Raw genomic sequence first — 23,286 nt, 5'->3', positions numbered from 1 at the left:
TTTTTAAAAGACAGGCTGCTATAATTAAAGACAGAACTAAATTAGTTGGGTTTACTCTGCCTTAAAGTAATCTGTTATTTACATATTTTTGTCTTCTAATTTTTATCTATCTAAATGAGATAAGCTAATAGATTTTTTAATGGCCAAAATAAAAAATAATACCCATAGAACTATTGTAAATTGTTACCTTTAACATACTTGCTTTAAAAAATGTATAGCAAGCAAAAGCTTTCTGCAATAATAAAAACCTGTTAAATAATGATGCCCAGACTTCAAAGACAATGTTATACATTTCTAAAGACCTACATCAGAATAAATGGAATCTAAGTAACAGTTAGAGCAAGGAGATGAAAACAAAATGGACAATGCAACTTTAAAAATAATTGGAAAGAAGTATTTTCTAAAAATAGCAAAAGAGGAGCCTTTCATTTCATTTGCAGATGCTGCTATTAGAGTACTTTAGAGAAGTACTTTTAAGGCTCAATTCCAATGTCCAAACAATTGGAAAATGCTAAAACTCAACTACCACAGGGAAATAAGTTGCTGATAAACTGAACAAGACACTCAAAAATAAAGTCTCCAAATGTTTCAAATTTTCATTGAACCTTTGTACTTATGTGGAATTCATATGAAAACCAAAAGCTTTTATTAAAATTAAGCTTCAGAGTCTTCCCAGAGGTCATAAACCTTTCAAAGGGACACAGGTGATCCTCAGAAGATTTGTTTTCTCTATTATTTAAGACCATGGATAATGAACTGCATAGCTATCAATCACTGTCTTTCTACCTGAGTATAATTAAGAGTCCAACTACAAATATACTGCAAGAAAGTCAAGTTTAAAGGGATACCATCTTTAAAATTTCAAACGAAATAATATCAGTTCCAGTTTGAGCAAGTTTATCATTTCTGTGTTGAAATGATGTGGAGGGAAAAATGAAGGGAGAGTAACTAGTGAAAACAAAATCATCCTCAGTTGCTTCTTGACTCATTTTTAAAGAATGAAATAGTTCATATAAAGTATGCCCTAATAGCACAACCAGCTAAAATAAAAAGAACTGACACATATGCCATTGGATATCTTATAAACATCGAGGCTGGCAATTTCTAAGGACATTGATTCCTTTGGTCTGATCAAAATCATCATCAACACCACCAATGGCTCTGAAAAGACTTTATGCCAAACTGAAAATGGCATCAATAGCCAAAGCCATAATTTATCCTCTGCTATATGAAGAGAAATCAGCTACTAAATCAGTCAATTTTGGTTTTAGAACCATTTTCTACTCTTAAAAATTATTGAGGGGTCCCAAAGTACTTTTGTTTATATGGTTTATATCTACTAATATGTGTTAAATTTGTTTGGAACTAAAAGAAAAAATTTTAAATACTGGCTGAATAACTCATTATTCATATAAATAAAAATTTTGTAAAAAACCATATCTCCCTCCCCCCCCAAAAAAAATTTGGTGATGATAAGCATTAGTTTTTTGTTACAAATCATTTTAATGTCAGGCTTAATAAAAGACAGCCATATACTCACCTCTGCTTCTACTCTGTGACAAACGTTCTTTGAGATTACTAAAGTATGTGAAAAAATGGGCCCTATTTTGTCAAGAAGATTAAAAAGACATGCATTTATTAGTAAAGGCAATAAAATCAATAACTTGTTTAGCAAGGGCATCCTTATGTAAAAATGGAATTATTATTACTAGAAGCATGAGGCACTGAAAAATATGACTACCCGTATAGTTCAGAATCATCACTTCGATTATTATTAACATACCAGTTTTATTCACACCACAGCTTTCACACTACCAGTTCAAACATGACAAACTGGAATTAATTATTACTAGTTTTAACCTTATGGATTAGATGTAAAGGTCTCAGGAATCCCCCAGGAGTCCACCAATCACACTTTGAGGAACTATTATCACAAATCAAAAGTTAACTGGCAAACATTTTCTGTAAAGGCCAAATCCAAACACTTTCTAGTTTTTACACTTGTAAACTAAAAACGATTTTTGCATTTTTTATGTAGCTGAAAAAATTTTAAAAGTTTGTGACATGTGAAATTAAATGAAATATAAATTTCAGTGTCCATAAATAAAGTTTTATTGGAATACGGCCATGATTATCTGTTTGGGTACTGTCTGCATCTGCTTCATGCCACAGTGCCAGGGATGAATAGTTGCATCAGAGTCTGTATGGTCTACAAAGTCCAAAATAGTTACTATCTGGCCTTTTAAATAAAATATAAGCAAAAATGACAAAATGAGTAAGAAAGTAAAGAATTTCAATAGAGAATTGAAATCCATAATAAAAATCAAATAACTGTCTAAAACTGGAAAACATTGTATCTGAAATTAAAAACTCACTGATCCATTTAACAAGACTGAAAAAGACAGAAAAAAAAAAAAAAAAAGAATTAGTAAATATGAAAGCTGGTCAATAGAAAGTTTTCAAACTGGGGAAAAAAAATTTTTATTTTGAAAAATAAAATCAAAATAGAGCCAGAGAGAAAGAAGTCCAAAGTCTGAACATATATGATCTTGACACTCCCAGAGGGAAAGCAAAGAGAATATTTGAAGAGATAATAAGAGAAGTATTCAAAATGATAATGGCCTAGAATTTTCCAAAACAGATGAAAGATATCAACTCACAGATTCAAAGCTGCAGTGAAACCCAAGCAAATTAAAAAAGAAAATGTCACATAGGCCTAACATAGTCAAGCTATGAAAAATTCATTTGAAAAAGTAAATCTTAAAAGAAGCCAGAGGAAAAAGATATTGCCTCAAAAGGGCAACAATAAGACCTTTAAACAGAAAGTAGGGAAGCCAGAAGACATTACAAGTGCTGGGGATTTTATACCTGGGGAAAATACTTTCAAAATAAATGCAAGTCAAGGATTTCTCAAACAAATGCAGAGAAAGATCATTACTAGCATCATTCACTAAATGATAAAAGTTCTCTTAGGATGAAGGAAAACAAATCCTGAAAGAAAAAGGAACTGCAGGAAGAAATTAAGAACACTGAAATGGTATATATGTAGGCAAATATAGAAGAATATGGATGTTCTAAAACAATTATGTCTTGTGTTTATACACATGAATAAGTAAAACAAGTTTTAAAAATAACATTAAGGAGGGCAGGAGGTAAAAAGACTTAAATTGTTGTAAGGTTTTTCCACTGCTTGGATATGATCAAGTATTAATGTAAGGTAGGCTATAATAAACCAAGGATATGCATTATAATCTCTAGAGTAACCACTAAAAGAAGTATATATAAGGATATATAATCTCTAGAGTAACCACTAAAAGAAGTATATAAGGATATAAAAAGTTAGCAGAAGTGAAAAAAAGTAGTGTGGTGATACTACTATTGTACGTGACTGGTAGAAATGCAAAACGGTAAAACTTCAGAAAAGGGTGATTCACAACATCTGCCAAGTATTATATACTTTAACCCTTCTTACACAGCAATCTCCTTCTAGAAATCTATCTTAAAGATAACAGGAAAAACAGAAAAGCAATATTTTACTGCAGTACAACCAAGACTAGAAATAGCCCTAATATCAAACAGGAAACTGGCTAAATAAACTGTACATCCACACAATGAAGCACTATGATGCTTTACAAAAGGAGTAAAACCTCTCTTTCTCTCAATATACATATGCAGCAGCCATGGAGAGTGAACGGCAAAAGGTACTCTTAAAAGCAAGGTAAGGTGTGTAAAGTTTTTTACTAAGAAAAGCAGTAAGTCTGAAGTAGATAACATGGATCTGTTTTGAATTTAAATAAATAACAGAAGCACAAGTCATAAAATTAACAAAGGAGAGTTACGTGGGAGGAAGAAACAGGGTAAAGGGAGAGCAAAAGAAGTGACCGTTATTATCATTAGGAATTGGAACTGCTGGCATGGGGACAGAAGATAGAAGATACAAACAAACCTACAGCCCTAATTTAAACTGATAGTATAAACTCATGATTTTTATTTTAAAATATAAAATATAATTATTTTCTACGTTTGTCCATTAAAAGTGTCTAGTAACAGTGATCAGCCAGTAGCAATGGATATGCCTAAGAGCCCAGAGTGTGGGCTCCAAATACCATTTCATATAAAAGAAACCAGGGTTCTCCAAGGTAATGCCTGATTTAGGTGGCGGGACGGGCGGGGAGGGGGGAGTTGAATTTGACACAACAGAAACCAAGGAAGTTATCAAAAACCACCGAGATTATATCAAAAAGATTCAGAACCCAATCCTAAAGAGATCTTGTTAACATCCAATGATAGGATAATTTAAACATCAAGGAAAATCACTGAAATGTTTAAAACACATCTCAACCCACTTGACAATGATACTTAAGGCAAAATAGCACTTTGGCGAATACAAAAACCAACTATTTTGAAAACTAGTAAATAAAAAGGAGAAAATAATTTTTCCTATACCAATTATTCTCTGGAAGAGATATTCTTTACATAGTTCTACTAAATTACTTCTTTTACCTCTAATAAATGAAGACTGGTCATTACATGCAGAGTAATAGTATTCTGTAATCTGTTACCTAGGCAATGAATTTCAATGTCTTAAGAGACAATCAAACTTTATGTGCTTCCTAATATAAGAACACACTACTTTTTTTGCAGTCTTTCCCCACCAGAGGAAGAAAAATAATCAAACTTGAATCTGAAAAAACCCCTCTAGATTCGACTACCAGTTTACAAGAATACATTTATGTATGACACATTTGCTACAACAGAAATTTGGCACTGACTGAATATTAAGGAATTACTGATTTTTCTTCAAGTATGATAACAGTAATGTGTGTGTGTGTGTGTGTGTGTGTGTGTGTGTGTGTGTGAAAGAACATTATCTTGAGCTACAATGATGAAATGTTTATAGATAAAATTATTTAATATCTGGGAGTTATTTCAAACCAATATGAGACGAGGGATGTAGTGAGGGTAAAGATAAAGTCAGGCTATGAAGTAACCATTGCAGAAGCTGGGCTGCGGGCATGGAAAGGTGTGACACTGTTTTCTACTCTGGGTCTAGTCTTTTCATTAATTTCATATGCAACAGTCAACTCTTAAAATGCTTTGTGATATTTTAATGCTAATACCCTGAGATAGCCCTGCAACAATTTTTCTTCCCAGCCTTCTCCCCAGAAATGAAATGGTAAAATAAATGAAATCAAATCTCTCCTAAAGAAAAAAATTAAGAAACATATGAACTGATGGCAATGTATAGATCATATTTTGATCCTGATTCACATAAACGAAAATTTTAAATGGATTTATGAGGACTGTAACATTTGAACTTAATAATAGTAAAGATTTTCTTAATACACCCACAATACTGTCTAAAACTTTTCATGTCTCTATTTTTATAGCTACAAATTCACATATATACAGATGCAATTATGCCTAAGACTGGCTTAAAAATACTTTTGGGAGTGGGAAAAATGGTTGACTATATAAATGAAACAATGGTCGCTGTGGATTAATAATTGTTTATGGGATCCTGGAGATTATTATACGACTCAACTTTCACATACATTTGATTTTTTTCATGAGAAAGATCATGTCATTCTTCTTTTCTAAATCCTTTGATGGTCCCTGATCACCCTTAGGTTGAACCCCACACTTGCTGCTGGCCTGCCAAGGTCCTACACGACCTAGGAGCGCTTACACCTCTCCGATTTCATCTTCTATTACTTTCCCTTCACTCTTGCCACAGGCCCCCTCTTGCTCTCTATTTCTCACACATGCTGAGCTCACTCAGACCTGTGGCTCTACACTTCCTCATTCCCTCACACCTGTGCAGAGCGGGTCTCCTCACTTCATTTGATCTTTCACAAAATTACTGTGCCTAAGAGAAGGTTTCTTTAACCAACCTATCTACACCTCCCCACCAAGCAACCTATATTCTTACCCTGTGCTTTGTTTTCCTTCACTGCATTGACACTACCTTCATGAGAATCTTGCAATAGAGTATGTTATCTGAGAGTTGAGTGCCAGTCAGGGCATCAAAAACAAAAACAAAACCAAAAAATACAGCTGCTTAATTTCCTGTCAAATGTTAAGGCCAGAAAAATGGAAAAATTCAAGTGCAAGTACACAAAAGTGAGCAAATACACACAGGTTGCATTAAAAAAAAAAAAACTTGGAATAGTTGACAGGATATTATATAAAAACACATCAGGAAGGTCCAAGCTAACAGGCTTCATTCAGTAACACTAGAAATTCTGAAATTAACCAAAATTTAAGTCTTCAAATAGCCCCCTGATTCTATAGAAACATTATTGATGGAGTTATTTAAAAAAAAAAAGCTTAAATGTAAATTTTAAGGAAGCTAAAAATAGTATTCCTACACCAGAAAGCATTTAATTGGATTTATAATTATGCATAAGTTATTCTTAGTTACAATTGAGACTCTAGAGTCACTGTTTTGTCTACCATATATGATAAGACTTCTGGATTATAATACATTGATTAAATGAGTCTAGTGACTGGTAATTCTGGGGAGAAATTTTTTCTCTCAAGTTCATATTATGATTGTCTTATGGGCTAAATTTTATTATACCATAAAAAACTCAAGATACAAAGCTCTGCAAATCATGCAATCAGATGCTATAATAATCAATGTAATCATCTGAGATTCTTTATTCTTCTATAGTTCAAAAAACACAGAGTCAATCTTGCTATAAATTTTGGATGGTTTTCTAATGATTCCAATTCAAAATGATTCCAATCCAAATCAAAAATAAAAGTACATAAGAAAATCTTAGATTTTCTTACATGAAAATCTCCTTACATCAATAGGTAAACAACAAAGACAGCACTCAGCTAATTATTAATGATTTGGGGGGGGAGGGCAAATTTTAAAAGCATTTACTTACTAGCTCCACTTCCAATTGTTCTGTGGAAAAGTTGTGACATCCGAGGACCGAGAGGGCCAAACAGGTGAGGAGGAAGACCCCTGGCTTCTAACAGAGCTAAAGAGAAACGAGCAGAAATGGATGAGTTGTTAATGCAATTGATATTATCTAAAAATCTCAAGCAACTGATTCGTCTTACATAATTGAGTTAAACAATGTTATTTTCCATTTTGAACTTTAAGAGACACTACATTAAACTTTCAAGGCCATTCTTATATATTAATGTAATTAGTAAGTTATAACATCCATGTGCCAACTCCAAGGCATCTTACAGTTTTATGGAATTAAATATCAGCGCTAGTAGAACTGTGTAAATGGTCCAACTAAAACCCAATGAAAACATTTATTTTGAAATTACATTAAATCTCTACACTGTTCTTCCTCTGATATTCTCAAATACTGGTCATGAGAGCCTCTAAATACATATGAATATTTTTATCAGTTCCAAAAAAGTGAGAAAAACTGCGTTCATGAGAGTTTTAGTCAAAAAGAGAGTGTTACAAGTTCCTATGGGATCTTAAAAGCAATCTAAAACTTATAAATAATGTTTCTTGTAAGCCTAACATTTGAAATCAACCACTTGAAGATGGTAAAAATACCCACCCACTTCTAAAAAACACATACGTACAAAGAAGGACTTACAACATTAAAACACCTGAAGTTTCTGTATGCATTTTATGTTCATTTTAAAACAGGTGATCGAGAATACAAAAGAACATGGTAAAAAAAAGCACCACGCTAGATGTACTGTTATTAGGTACCAGAGAACAATATATTAAGCTATCTCTCCTTTTCAAGATCTTCCTTAATTTATTACTAGCTACATATGTGACTACAATAAAGAAAAATTTAAAAACATAAAAAATAAATATATAAGAATTTGTCTAGTTAAACAGTAAAATGAAGAGCCAGGAGAACATTTGCCAATTTTGAATCATCAAACCACCACTAAATAAGCAGCTTTTACAGAGGTAGAGGTATTGCTAGATTACGTTCAAATAAGCTTATCTACATTAATTCCAACAAAGAAGAGCAGTAACAGGCAGCCCATGGGAATGGTTTCTTATAAGCTCCAACTCTTTACCTTGTAATCGTCCCATCTCGGAATCATCTGATTCACTCTCCCCAGAGGTGGTCATGCCCACAGCTCCTGCAACAGAACTAGAGGCTTCGAAGAAAAAAAAAATAAGGATTAGGAGAAGAACTTTTAAAGTTATTACCTCTAGTTTATCATAAAAAAGGAAAGCAACGTTTTACACATTACAATGAGTAAAGGCAATTAAATGTCTGCCCAATGCACACTCTGCTGCTCTTCTAGACTTCGTGCTGCAGCTTTTAGGAACAAAAAGATGGCTCAACTATCTCAGTGTTAAACTAGCGTAATTAAGTATTGTCCTGAACTCCTCTCTCACAGGTCCATGGAGATAACACTGCTAAAACAACTGATATTTAACAGACGGGCAATTAGCAACAAAGGTAATAGCAAAACTAACATCTGAGAGAAATGTTCCCTGGGGATGTGTGCCTTCTTCAGTTTGCTTTATTCCTAGACTGTAGTCTTGATCAAATCATTTATCTGTTTTCTTTAATTGCAAGAGTGTGTGTAGATTATACTTTTTATTTCCAGGACAAAATATTGAAGATGACTGCAAGTCACTACAAACAAAGGAGCAGGCTACTAAGATGTCAAAACAAAAGTAAAGTGAAGAGTTCAGATTCAGAAGGATGCTACTATCGGAATGAAGTGCTAACTCGACCAATAATTCAGTCTAGGCAAATAAAGATTGATTCTGTCATGAATCTGACCAGGAGATGAAACTATCTTCCTGAAGAAGGTTAGCCGGAATATAGTGTCTGTTGAGTCCTAAAACATATTTTTATATAGATTTAATCTATATATGACCACACCATCCACAGTACCTTAAGCCCTGTAAAACTGACAAATAATGACTGAATGCAAGCCAGGAAGAATATCTTTGTCATTATTGTTTAAAGAGGCACATGGGTAATGTGAATTTAAAGAGCTGTTGTGAAGAAAAAGATGCTAATACACCAACTATTAACTGTATATTTCATAATGCTTTTTTTCATACCTCACTGATTATTTTCTATCATTTCACTGGGATTTTTTCTTTAATCATGGGAAAATGTATGGTTAAGAACAGAAGAAAGTAAACTGGCCGACATGCCAAATCCGGTCCAGCATATCATTTTGTAAATAAAATTTTATTAGAACATAGCCAAGCTTATTCACTTACATACTGTCTGTGGCTGCTTTCATACTACACCTACAAAGTTGAGTAGTTCCAATAGAGCCTTTATAAAACTTATAACATCAACTATCTGACTCTTTACAGAAAATGTTAGCAATCTCGTGGTTGAGAATTACAGGCTAACCAGAAATACTTATTAAAGGGTACAGGAGTTTAGCAAAATTTACACTTCTGAAGAAAAAGGAGATAACCAATAACTGTACTCTATAACTACTCAGAGGTGACATTCATTAAATGTTTGTGATATGCAAGCTGTGTCTATGTGTTTCCTTAGACATACAAAGAGGCATTATAAGCAAGCTTTATCATGCACAGGAGAAAACTGGCTTAGTGACTTTGCAGGTACTTGCCCCAGGTGAGACAGCTAACAACAGATCAGAGAATTGAACCCACGCAGTCTGAATTTATAGGTTGTACTCTTAAGAACTGAACTCTATCAGCTCCTTAAATATATTCTTCAGTACTAATTTTTAATTCAAGTACAGCTGCTTCCTCACATTATACAGAAACCTTGTTAACAAACTGTCATAGGGGCTCAACTACAACTGAATTTGTTAAAATGGCTCTTAAACTTGTTTTAAAATTCTTCCAATCATGTGGAAAGCAAACACAAAGTTTTGATAAAATAGTTGGTTTTCTTAAAAACAAACTCTGGAATCATACATTTTTAAAAGAAAAAACAAATATTCGCTTGAAAGGTAATGTTGGTTTTTTAAGTTTATCGAAGGTCTACTGGTTTACTTTCAAACGTTCTATAGATCTACAATCTACAATTAAATTTTAAAGTTTTAAACATCTGAATCTAATGACTTACATAATAATGAATATCTCAAACTGCACTGCCACAAACACATTAACCAAGATAAAATTTGTAAAAGCACATAATAAAAAGAGTTGCTAAAACTATTATAGCAGGGTCCCAACCTCAAGAATGCCACAGAACCACTGCAAAAAAGGGCAGTGATATTCTGATTTGAATGGAGGTTGAATATCGGTTCTGACAGAAATCAGTTACAGGATCCAAAGGAAAAGATCTTTTGCCAGTCTTATTACCGCAAGTATTAAGCTTCTCTCTACCGCAGCTCACACTACGCAAGATTTTACAAAATTAGATAAACCAAACTAGCTTAGTCTGTGGGTAATTCGTAATATACCGATCTTAGTAAAATCATACAGGTAAGGAAATGTAATCAATCAATAAGAGTCACTGACAAAGTACTTTAATCAAGTCGTCAAACTTCCTTGGACAACATGCACAAGACCTGTCCATAGACAGAAATATAAAAATGAGACTACCAAGCAGAGAAAATCCAATGCCAGATTTTAAGAGGTGTTCATCTTTTTTTTGTTTAAATTGGCATCTCTCCCATCTAGTCTTAGCATATCTTCACAGCACCATGTAAGACAGTTTCCAATACACAGCTGAACAAAAACAGCAGGGGAATTTTGCTGTTTAAATCAGAACACAAGAATTTTATTATGGAGCTCCAAGTTTTTACACTTCAAGATTTGCAACCTCTTATGCAGAAAACAAGACAAAATTTTAGAATGCGGATAGAATTCAATTTTACATGACAGGAACCAGTAAGGGTTTACCTAAAGAAGCAACAGCAAGACTTTTTTTAGAGTGTCATGAAAACTCTTGAGCAAGGCCAGAATGGCTGTTAGAAATGTAATTATGCCTTATATGGGCCCTGTATCAGGTAATAGGGTAACAATCAGATCTGTAGTCGTACTAAACAAAAGTAGTTAAGGCGAGAAAAATTTACAAAACTGAGTTGCTTTCTTTTTACAATCTGACTCTGTTCTTGTGAAATTAAGATTCTCAATGCAAAATGTAGGTGGCCAGAACATTTTTTGTTACTATTTGATTGTTTTGCAGGTGTAAAGAATACTTGATTCTCCACTTTATTATCTATAGTATTTCCAAGACTGTATCAGCATGATAAAGGAGTGCACAGTTCTGATGAAGCTTAAAACTAAACCCTTAACTCTTGGGACAATGTGGATAACACTCTTCAACTTCAAGAGCTAGCATTACTTCTATAAAAGCTGAAGGGGTTGAGCCTCCATCACAGTAAACTTCAGGGTGACCCAGCAGGGAAACCATTATCAACAAACTTTCCTAAGTGTCAACAACACTGTCAAAGTCAGGGTGACATCACAGCAAGGGTGGAGCAATGCTTTAATAACTACTAGTAAAAAAAAAAAAAGCTTATTTCAATGATTCCACTAAAGTAGGTCAAGAAGATATGATCTTCAAAAATAAGCACTGAAAAAATGAATATATAAATAACACTAAAGATGTTATTATCAACCTCTTTAAATTAGTAAAAATATTATTTCAAAATAAATGCTTCAAATGAAGGAAAACTTATACCAACTGTGTAAGAACTATCTGAGAATGAATACTTGCCAAAAGATGCTGTTGCCATCGTTGATTTATACTCTACACTAACTTAGAGGGTTTTATTTTTCTTTAAATTCCAATTTTACATACTGAGAAACTAAAGCACATTTCACTGGTTTATACACCTGAAACAAATATAATATTGTATGTCAATTGTTAAGTGAAAACAAAACCGAAGCACATTACACTGAAGAACTTAATATAAAGCTAGTAAGTAATTCGCCTGTTTCCCTAGTACTTTAGTGAGCTGGCAGAATTCCTTTAGGATCCAGGGGTCCGGCCTCCAAAGTGTAAATGAAGCTAGCGTGCTGCTCTAATACCAGTGAATGTTGCCACATGCATCTTTTACACAAACTTGGAAAATACCTGGATCACACTGTGATTTCAATTACGAATGACAATGAAACACAATAGAGTGTTTAGGAGGGCAGTCTCAAGAACCTAATTCCTTGAAGCTTTTATCCTCTTAAGTAAATATACCAGGGAACACAATTTTACACACCACCCCCTCATTCCAGCCTCCAATTATATCCATATGAATTAAACTCTTGTAATGCTAAGGAAGCAGAAGGACACAGCCATTATAAAAGTGCAATTTTGTAAGGCCTCGATTTGAGAGACACATCCTAATTTGTAACCCAAGGCAACTTTAACCACTATGTACTTCGGGTTTTCCTCACTTATAAAATGAGGATAACAGCACTCCCATCTCAGCAGGTTGTTTTGAATATTAAATGAAAATATATGTAAAGTGCTTAATATTGTGTCTGCAAGAGTGTACACTCCTGTTAGCTATTGTAATTACTGTAATGAGTCCACTTTAACAGACTCAGCAGCTCCATTTCTGTCATCCATATGGGAATTGCCCCACTTAGATATTCAGACTTGAAATAAACATTAGAACACTGGGAAGGGTAGGCTGTGTATCACAAAAAGCTTCAATGAGTTGCATGTGCAATGGACTGTATTTTCCCCCAAATCTACCATTTAAGCCTTCAGAAAAACTATTCTAGGAAAAAGGTACAGGAAAAAAGTCCCGTCCCACCAGAACAGATGCTGTAAGTTCAGCAAGTAACATCACATAAAATTGAAGATCAGTGGTTAAAAATGTTAAGCTGGACAGAAAGCTGAGAAAAAGTCATAAAACATGGACAGTAGTGGGCAAACCAGAACCTTCCTAGAAAACTATAACATATGATCAACCAACCACAGGCAATAAACTAGCACATATTTTAATATTACACAGTTGCACATGAAAAAATTTTGTTCAAGGAAGCAACATATATGCCTACACCCAAACCTATGTGTATCATTCTGGTTGAAGGGCATCATACATACCCATTATGTTCCTAATAATGAATTAAAACATTTTTGTGCTGGATCTTAATGCTAATAAGAAATGTCAAGAGCAAGCCACATTTAAAAGCCTGTTAGCCCCAGTTAACGTTGAAGTTATTAGCCGCCTTCTGGTATTGGTAAAGAATACATGTTTAAAGCTGAAAGGGGGGCAGAGGGGAGTGGTGGCTTAACTGTTGCTGTACTAAGAAAACAAGAATAAAAATAAGAAGCCCGTAAAAATATAAATAGTATTCTTGAAGTTGCTTAGATTCAAAATAAATACTTAGTATATTTTAGAAATTATAACAGTTTAAATTAAAATTTACACATGTATGAAGTGAATGATACCATATCCTTAATTTTTATTATGAATTTAAATTTTTTCCAACAGTCAATGGGCAACTATTAAATGTGCTCGTCAATATATAAGGAGCTTAAACAGAAACTTACACTTTCCTAAAAAAGCCCATTGAATATAATAAATACAAATTTGGATTTGGAAAAGGATTAAACAACAACCGAATCCAACTAATCAAAAAACCAAACCTATGAAGTGAAACAGAAGAGAGCGAAAACTTCATTTGAGGGTAAGATATCTAGCAGATCTTTCTGCCCCTTCTCTTTCCTTCTATTTGGTACACCTAAAAAGTAATTAATCTCTAAATAAACCTGTAAGATACACAGATGCATTTTAGGGATAAGAAGTGCCAACCTACCTGCAGCTCCTTGGGGAATTTCATCCGTCCGTGCAGCTGAAGAATTTACTGTCTCCTGGTTGCTTTCAGGGTCTGCCATTTTCTCCTGCCGACGAGCTTCAGCTGCTCCTCTTTTGCCCAGGCCAGAGCCTCGCCGACTACAACAGAAAAATGCCATCATAGGCAGCACTGCCAGTGACCAGGAGCAATGAACACACAGCACAAAGCTCCAATGAATGGAGCACAAAGCCAGTTTCTTCTTTTACATAAAAATTGTTGCAGAAAATTGCTATGGATAACAACCAAGACTCTGTATACTTAAAATTCTTCCAAGTTATATATTACATTCACAATACAAGCTTTTGTGTTGCTATGAGCTGTTGTCATCCTTACAGACAGAAATGATTTTTAAACTTCCAGCTAAATGGAAAAGAGACTCCTTCTACAGAGACAATTCAACTCATTTACAATAGATCCCTACCTTCCATGGTAAACAGTAAATCAATATACAGACTTTTGGATTGATACCTGACAAAGCGGGGAGGGAAGGGGGAGAGGAAAAGGTAGGGAAAATCCCCACCACCTAAGTTTCAGATTACTTAAATCATCAAAAAATAACTGTCTTAATAATGGACAATAGCTCCATCCTTTAAAATAAATCTTTAGTTTATGAAGATTTAACATCTATAAATAAATACAGATGACAATTGGGGAGATACTTATTTAGGATGAAGGCATAGTATAAGATATGGAAAAAAGTGATTATCTCTCATGAAACAGATAACATTTTATTGATGATGACTTTTTGTTTTAATAGACAAATCAGTAAGCAAATCAGGTAGAAAAAAAAGTTCTCAAATCACTATAACTTGATATTGTTTAAACAGCAGCTCCCTAAATTACCTTAGGAAATTCTAAAGAAATGTTTTAGACTAAAGTCAAACGACAGTGAAATTAGAAGCTGCCCAGGAAAGCAGCAGTAGACACAAAATTGAAGGCGCTGAATTACCAATTGATAAAAGTATGTAAACTAATATACGGTATCACATCAAAGGTAGTTGATTTCTAGAAAATGAGCTCCAAAACAGCAACTAGGAGAAAGGAGAATTGGGAGACATGAAAGAATATGAACAAAACCTACATTTTTCCTTGTGGGGTAGGTGTCGTAATACAAAATGAAAATTAAGTACATCTCTCCCCCTCACCCATTAAACTCAGTAACTAGTGCCAACACCTTTAGACACTAATTAGCCAATGTTACAGCCATTAAAACAGGCATCCCTTTTGATCCATGAATCACACTATAGGGAAATTTAGCGACTTTTAAAAACTAACCCAAATATGCATGAAAATGCTCATAGAGATTTATTTGGCACAATGGAACTTCGAAAACAACCAATATCTAATTACTGACAATAACTGTGAAAATAATATAGCAACAGAGGAAACGGTAAAGGATAACTGTCAAAAAAACCTAGTATGATTAAAACAGCAAAAATATGTAAACTACTATTGGGAAAGAATTCACCAAAATAATACCAGTTATATTAGAATAAATTTATTTAATATTCAATTGAAAATTTTAATAATTTAAAAAAACTTACAAAGTTAAGGATTTTAATGAAAACTAAACACAGATAATAAACAAGTCAGGAACTGGGACACCCCAAATTATTACCTGGCACTAGCACAGGAGCCCGTGGTCTTTTGGCGTGTGCTCCGCCTCAAACTGGGGAGCTCAGCAGGTGGGGATTCACTGCGCTTCTTGGTAGATTTTCTTAAACCTATATATGTGAAATGCAAAAGTAAAATTTTAAAAAGAGATGTTACCTAAAATTAAAAATTACAAAATTCTTCAGGTCATCACCCTGGTCAAAAGCCTACCGCATCTTCCCTGGCCTTTCACATGCAAAAAGTTAATGTGGTACTTATTAGGCATTCCCATAAGTACCACACTTGTGGGTAAGTGTTCACATTCAGGCTGAATTTTCTCACTTTGGCTCAACCTTGACTCAAGTTATCCTACACCGTAAATGATAGTCCCTCTTCTCTCAACCATTCCCTTTAAAAGTTCCTGCCATGTTTCTACTCCTCCACTACTTTTCTCCACTAAAGCCAAAAGGTCTTTTGTACATCATATTATTTTGGAACTTTACTAAACATCATTTAACCCTTTATTACATTGTCTTTACACTGTCCCATTTCACCTGGTTTATATAAGGCAATGAAAGAACAAATGCTTTATTTTCTTTACACCACCCATCAGCAAGAAATATAAATTTGAACGAAGGTTATTAGAAAATCCAATTAACAGAATACTGTATAATTGGGGTGGGATCAATCAAACAAACTTTACAGCTTATTCTGGAAGCTAATTAATACCTTTACAGAGTTAACAGATTCTAAAAAGGTATAGCATTGAAAGTTTATTACTATTTTATGAACAATGGGGAAGCCATGAGAACATCCATCTACCCTCCTCCTCCCCAAATGATGTCATCATACATGACAAAATACTGGGCAGTGTGTTCTCTATCAACAAATGACCTCCAAACAGTGAAAGGCCTCCGAAGTCAACAAGCATTCTTTCCATTAGAATTGTGGCATCATCTTAAATAGATGTTAACTTTTTCAAATCAATTGTACACTAACAATTCTCCAGATCACTTTTTCCCAAGAAGTTTAAAACTATTTCAACTTCTTTAAAGTGGAAAGATAAGAAATTCTTTACTCTTGATTTTGATTAAAACACCAGTAAAGGGTCTGGGAAAGATGGGTTAAAAAAAGATTCTAGGTCTCTTCCTAATTTAAAACTTCAGTTCATTCAACTTGGGACGATACTTATAGCATATATAATGAAAGTTGCCAAGTGAAAAACAATCTATTCAAGAATCTTTAAAGACAAAACAGAAGCTATAAAGACAAAATTTTATGTTGGCATACCATTTAGTAATCTAAACCATACCTTTTGGGTCCTTCCCCACTCCCCAAAATTACTTTTGTGAAAGGTTTATCTAGACTCCTCAAACTAGCATGAAAAGATGAAAGAATAAACCTTTAAGTGGGGAAAGATGATTAGCCTCAGGGTTTCTTAAGTTTCTATTTTATTTTTAGGTTGATTTTCTATAGAGTATATTGCCAGAATTATTTGATGTAATCAAATAATACTCTATACTACTTTATCTTGGCCTGGACACACAGTCCAGCCACCAGAAAGACTGGACATGGCATATGGATTATAAAGCTAGCTTAATATAGTCAGTTAATCAGTATCATTATTTTTTAGTATTTAAAAAATTCAGAAATTTTTAAATATTTCAAAATATTAAATTACATCCATCTTTCTAACTTGTGTGACTAAGTTAGAACAGACTAAAAAATGTACAATTTAGAGAAGAAAAAAACAGGAGTGTTTATTACATTAAAACTACCAAAAAAAGTGTATTCACTTTTAGAAAAATCCTTGTATTATTGTCACTAACGCTTCGTGTAATATTAAAGCGTCTTTATATACACCATGATACAGAAATGAACACTAGCACAAATTTTTACATCCATTCGTGACATTCAAAATAAAATATTCAACTTAATGTACTGTGGACTGCTGCTATATTGCTAATTTGAGGTTGACAGTATACTTTTTGACCAAACTTTTTTACACTTCACTTCTCATGACCTATTTTATTTAAGACTTTGGTGTTTCTTTTAAACAACTTCATTCAAACATAATTTCCATATGATAATATGTACTCATTTTAAGTGTATGGGGTTCAATGAGTTTGACAAACGTATTCACCCTTATAAGCAACACCACAATCAAGACACACAACATTTCTATCATTCTAAATTATTCCTTCGTGCTCTTGCAGTTAATCTCAACACATCGGGACCCTGGCAACCACTGATTTGCTATTTTGCTGCTATTGGCTATTCTAGAATTTCACATAAATGCAGTCATATGGTGTTTTAGAGATAAATTCGTGTTGCTAAATTTCTCTCTATTATATTAGTAGGCCATTCCTTTTTAGAAAGTAGTGATAACGGTATTTCTTTGTGTAGATGTGCACCACCTCTTTATCCATCCTTTGTGTTAAACTGTAAGAGATGTGGACTGAGTTACAGAGAAGTAGGGCAGAGAAGAACCAAATAGAGCGGAATAGAAAAATATTTATAACTGATGTCATAATCATACTACAATGTCAGATGACTGTTAGGCTAACTGACATTACGCCATCTAGGCTGATAACCTAGGAAGTAACACCAAACATCTCGTTTTCTGAAAGGCAATCTCATGGTAAAGGAGCTGCTCCATATAATGCTCTCTATGGAAAAGAGGTATCACTACTATCTGTAACATTACCTGAGCCCAGGATGAGAGACAAAGCTAGCTCTGACATACTCTGCTCCAAAAACTGGAACAGGGGAACATCCATCTCACATGTGGTGACAAATTGGTAATCAGAAACTTAGCATTTCTAAACAAACCAAGTCAAGCTTTGGAAAAACTATATAAATTCTAGGAAAAAGTAAAGTTGAAGCTGAAATAGTTTGTTAAATCAAATACTTTCTAGAAAATAGATATAATTTAACCTTTCTTTGGCCATTCAGCAAATTGATAATGCTCGGATATACTATCTTTGCAATTTTAGACTGGTTGTAGAGTTTTTCAAAGAAACATTTTCTGATACAACGTTATGATAATTCTTATTTTTCGTACACAAAAATATTAACTGACTTGCTTATTATTTTTGACTTGGTGCATAACCCAGCCAATCACACAATTCCTAAGCTTACTCCAAAGCAAAACACAAGACTATTACATGTTCAACATACTTCTGGCAAGGCATTAAAATTTTGCTTTTCTGGTTCATTTAGAAAACTTTAAAACTTTCCATATAAAAAAGGCACTATTTTCGTAGAATTAAAATGTGTTTCCTTCATTCTACTGATCAAGTAAGAAGTATTTAAAAGAGGAAACATGGTAAGAATAAACCTACAACCTATTGAAAACCAATTAAAACACATGTGCATAAAAAAAACACATCTACACCACATAACCCTCCCTCCCAAGTCTGTAAGGAAGAAAACTGCATTTATCATTTATTTTTATAATGCCACTCTGAGAAGCAATCAGAATACTACTGATCAGATTAACACATGCTTATTCACAAAGCCTTTGTGTGGTTAGATATACACGTAGACATATTACTTTATTCAAAGCTCTTGACCTTATCACATTGGTATAAGAATACATGTATTTGTATTCCTACAATATTTATTCCTTTTGATAAAGATGAAACTAGCAGTATTTTTCTCTTTTAAAAGTCCTAATTGATTTGTTCTTCTAGAATATGGGTATTACTCTTTCTTTTCAACATTCATTTCAACCCCAAACTGATGTGCTCAAAATCCAAGGCTTCATCTTTTTAAAAAATGAGTCCTTGCAGTGTGACATTCGAATGTGAAATAATAAAACCTCTTGTGCATCCAACTAAAGGCTTGGATTTTTAAATATAATCATTAAAAAAAAAATCGACAGATTGAGGGCCTTAGATAGTTTGCCTTCTGGACCCTTTATTAGCGTAAAAATAGTTAAAATGTTCTTGGGTTCCCTTCTACTTGTAGTTGGTTTTTATTTTCTATCTGAAATTTTAAAAAGTATTTCTCATTAAATCACACAACTATGAAATGATTCTAAGTTTGTCATTTTGCAGAAGAAATGAGCAAAGTAGTAACAAGACCTGCCTACTTCACTCCCAGGGTCACCAAAGGGGGAACAATTCCAATCCCTGGAAAAGTAAGGCCTTCACTCTAATTGCTAAGTTACTTTAAAAGTAGCAATATACAACTGGGTGATACATATTCTGTCATGCTTTTATTCTACTTTTAATTCTTACATGATCTGTTATAGTATGCTAATCTTTGATATGGTATATACACACATATCAGACCTATTACAAAGTCCTACAATGAAAAAATAGCCACTCCAAAACAAAGTATTCTAGCAACACAATAAGTAACTTGTCCAATTTCGTAAAGATTCCTTTTGCTGTAAAAGGAGTCAAAGTAAACATGAATATCAATGTATCTGATCAAGCTGTTTGAAAATCAAGCAGAAGGAGAAAGGTTGACCTAACACCTTTATTCAATGAACAATGACTTCATTCAAATACATGAATGTTTTTATTCTCCAACTTATATAGTCATTATAAAGTGACATTAAAAGATGATCAAGTAGACATCTACTGTATAATGTCCAGCAACCCTTTGAGTACCCTGCCTTTAAAAAAGAAAAAATTTTCTGAGGAGCTATTTCCTATCCCTTCTTCCATGTGGTATTGATGGAACTGTCATTCACAGTAATTCCTAAACAAGTGGGACTCCAACTGGCCAGACTATTTCAATCACCTCCAATTACAATTCTACAATCACCATCCTCTCTGCCCTCCACCACAACGATCCCTTTAAGGATAGGCACATGACCCAAGGAGAAATAAGGGACTTTCTTACAAGCTGATATATAAATGATTAGACAGTATTCTTTAGGGGTGTGAGAATGAGGGGTTCATAAATCACAATGATTGCGACAGAGAAAGCCATTTTCATTTGAGCTCCTGCATCCAGCCAAGCCTGAAGCTAGCCAATTTCTTGGCTTTATCAGTCATGTGATGTGAACTGCTTTCCATTTAATTTTGACTGAATATCCATCACATGTAAACACAAATCTTCTGATTATTGAGCCAATAGGGCATAAAAATTTTTATTCTGGAGTAGGTGTCAACAAACTTTAGTCTGTGGGCCAAATCTGGCTGACGGCCTGTTTTTATACAGCCCACTAGCTAAGAATGGTTTTCACATTTATGGAGAGTTATAATAAAAGATGTGACAGAGATTGTATGTGGTCAGTAAAACCTAAAATATTTACTATATGGCCCTTTACAGAAAATGTTTAATAACTTTGAGAAAAAAAAAAAAAAAAAAAAAAATAAGTACCTAAATAAAGAAAAAAAATCAAATTTTTTAAAAACTCTCCAAAACAACAAAAATATCCTTTGTTTCAAAAAGAAAAACAATACCTGAGGTTAAACAATAATCTTAGTAGTACAAGTTTCAGTACTAATTTTTCTGGAATACTGTCTCTTAATTTTTTTAACTTACAGTTTTTGTCGTATTCCTAGACAGTAAATACATCTCCATTTTAAAATGGAGTAGACGAACCAATATAAGGTACACATACCAACCTAAAACGAGGGTGACTATCCAGAAAATGCTATAATTCATTTACATATATAAGTATCAAAGGATGACTATGATTGATCTTTAAAACACAATCCCCAATTTTTTAATAAATCAAAGAGCTAACAATTAATTATATTAAGTAACCATGTATTTACATGTTAAATCTATTTCAAAGAGTTTTCAGAACCACTCCTATTTAATTCATAAAAGGAAGAAAAAAAGCACCGAATAACATGACTATTACCACACATGAGGAGTTCAATTTAGAATCATGTAATAGCACCATTTTCCCTGGAAAAATTGGACCTAATAAAGAATTAATTAATGATGCGTATAGTTTTAGTAACTAGCTCTTGATTCCTTCAGCCAGCACAGAATCATGAGAATTCAGTAAAACTTGGTATTGTCTACTTTCAAGTTTATACATCTTTATTAATGGCTATTTTGGTAAAATGAATTCACAAAATGAAAAGTAATCTATCATATAAAAAAGGATCATATACGTTTATTTTAAAATCACTCAGTAGGAATAAAAGTTTTGAAGATTACAGTGAGCTAAATCCCAAATGGAATTTTCTAAACCAAATGTGTAGTTATAAGTCAAAGCACAGCAATTTCATGTATTGTCAATATGAATTTAAAAATTAAAAATGTACAGATGTTAACCTAAGCATTATTTATGATAATAAAAAACTGGAAAAGAGCTAAATCTCCAGTAAAAAAGAACGGTTAAATAAACATCAGTATCATAATAAAAACTGCAGGAACACAGAGTTAGTTAATGAGGATGTGAATTGGCATTTTCATACTGCTAGTGGGAACGTAAATTCATATATTTCTAGGGGCAAATTAAAACATACAACGGTATTTCAGAGGATCATAACCAGTGACCCAACAAAAGAATAATTATGCAAAATTACGAAGCTATAGTCAATTAAAAAACTTAGATGAATATAAATGCCCATTAGTTGGGAATGGGCTAAATTAAGGTACATCCATATATGGCTATTAAAAATGATAAAATTTATACTTTAAAAAGAAAAAATGTCTATTAGTAAGAGTTTAGGCAGATAAAGCACTTTGGTTTCTTCATATCTAAAATATGGATTATTACCTTATTCTGTCATCATGAGGATGAAACTTATGTCAAGTGTCTGCTATGGAGCCTGGCTTACAACAGACACAAAACCAACACCTACTGTTCACGTAGAACAAGCTCCTACTTTTGAAAAAGTATGTGCATATACATAGAAAAGTGACTGCCTTCTGGGTAAAGACAGAATATTGAACACACAAGCATTCACTTCTGTCCTCTTATGAAACTCCACTAAAATAGCATTAAAAGAATCTGACGCATAAATCCACCAGGATGGGAAGAATGGAAGAGACTATTATTACAACACAATTTAGAAGATGAAAAGCAGAAATTCCAGTGCTAAATGCACTGGCAAGTCCAGAAAACTGAAGCTAGAAAACAGAGATAAACTACCAATTAGAATGACACTCAGAATCCCACAAAGGTTCAGGAACTGATGGTACCTGGTACTCTGGACAGACTTCAGAGTTAAAACTAGTAAGGATTAGTTGATAGGCTATTTATGAAGCAGTCAGATCCCCTCCCCCTTTGCACAGCCGAGGCAGCAAAACACAAGATCTTTATTCTTTACAAAGTACAAAATAAATTCTCAAAGCATATAACTGCAAATAGATGTACCACACCAAAAATGAGAGGGAGGGTGGAATCAAGTATGAACACATGCAATGCATGGCATATGGCCTCTTTCCTAGCCCTCTTCTCCGGCTCAGCCACTAGAACTCTTAGTAGTTAGGCCTTCACCTCCAGGCAGGAGTTTGAAGGAATCTTCCCCATGGAATTTTACCAGTGCCCTCCTTCCCCCACGCCAAAGATCTAAACATAATGATAGAGATTTTATAATGAATAAACCAACGAGTACACTAGACAGTGAATCTCAGTCAAATCTTGTTTGTGTGTTCAGAGCTTACAAATTAAGATTTTTGGTCCCCCTACACTTAGTATGAGGAATCAACTAGGAGTTACCAAAATCTGAAGAAAATTCTTAGTATGAAAGCCAAAATCGAAGCAAACTTAACCTCCCCCACAAAATAACTACATTAGAGGACTGTGCAACAAAGAAAACTCATTCGGAATGTCCTCAAAAAAAAAAAAGAAAGAAAGAAAGAAAAGAAAAAAAAGAAATGTGTCCACAATAAAAAGAAAATGAGAACAAATTAAAAGTTTGAAATGAAAGACAGCAAACATAAAAAAAAAAAAAATGAAATGAAAAGCAAGACAGTCAGCATAAAAAAAAACCAAAAAAAACAACAGAAAGGTTGGAAGTTGATGAAATCTACCAGAAAGCAGAACCCCCCCC

At 33.6% G+C, this 23,286-nt stretch overlaps 1 protein-coding gene across 1 annotated transcript in view; it reads right to left on the bottom strand.

Moving 5' to 3' along the window:
* Nucleotides 1-23,286, bottom strand: part of TRIP12 (thyroid hormone receptor interactor 12) — a 132,518-nt gene that overhangs the window by 51,874 nt on the left and 57,358 nt on the right. Inside the window, exons 6-9 of the mRNA XM_023532935.1 lie at nt 15,333-15,438; nt 13,676-13,812; nt 8,023-8,106; nt 6,900-6,995 (exon numbers count right to left, since the gene is read on the bottom strand). Of these exons, the coding sequence (XP_023388703.1) occupies nt 6,900-6,995; nt 8,023-8,106; nt 13,676-13,812; nt 15,333-15,438 (423 nt within the window). The remainder of the gene's footprint in view (nt 1-6,899; nt 6,996-8,022; nt 8,107-13,675; nt 13,813-15,332; nt 15,439-23,286) is intronic.

Source organism: Pteropus vampyrus, unplaced genomic scaffold, assembly GCF_000151845.1.
Source record: "Pteropus vampyrus isolate Shadow unplaced genomic scaffold, Pvam_2.0 Scaffold93, whole genome shotgun sequence".
Classification (NCBI taxonomy): Eukaryota; Metazoa; Chordata; class Mammalia; order Chiroptera; family Pteropodidae; genus Pteropus; species Pteropus vampyrus.
The sequence above is the reverse complement of the archived record's forward strand: the minus strand, read 5'-3'. Positions and strand labels throughout refer to the sequence as shown.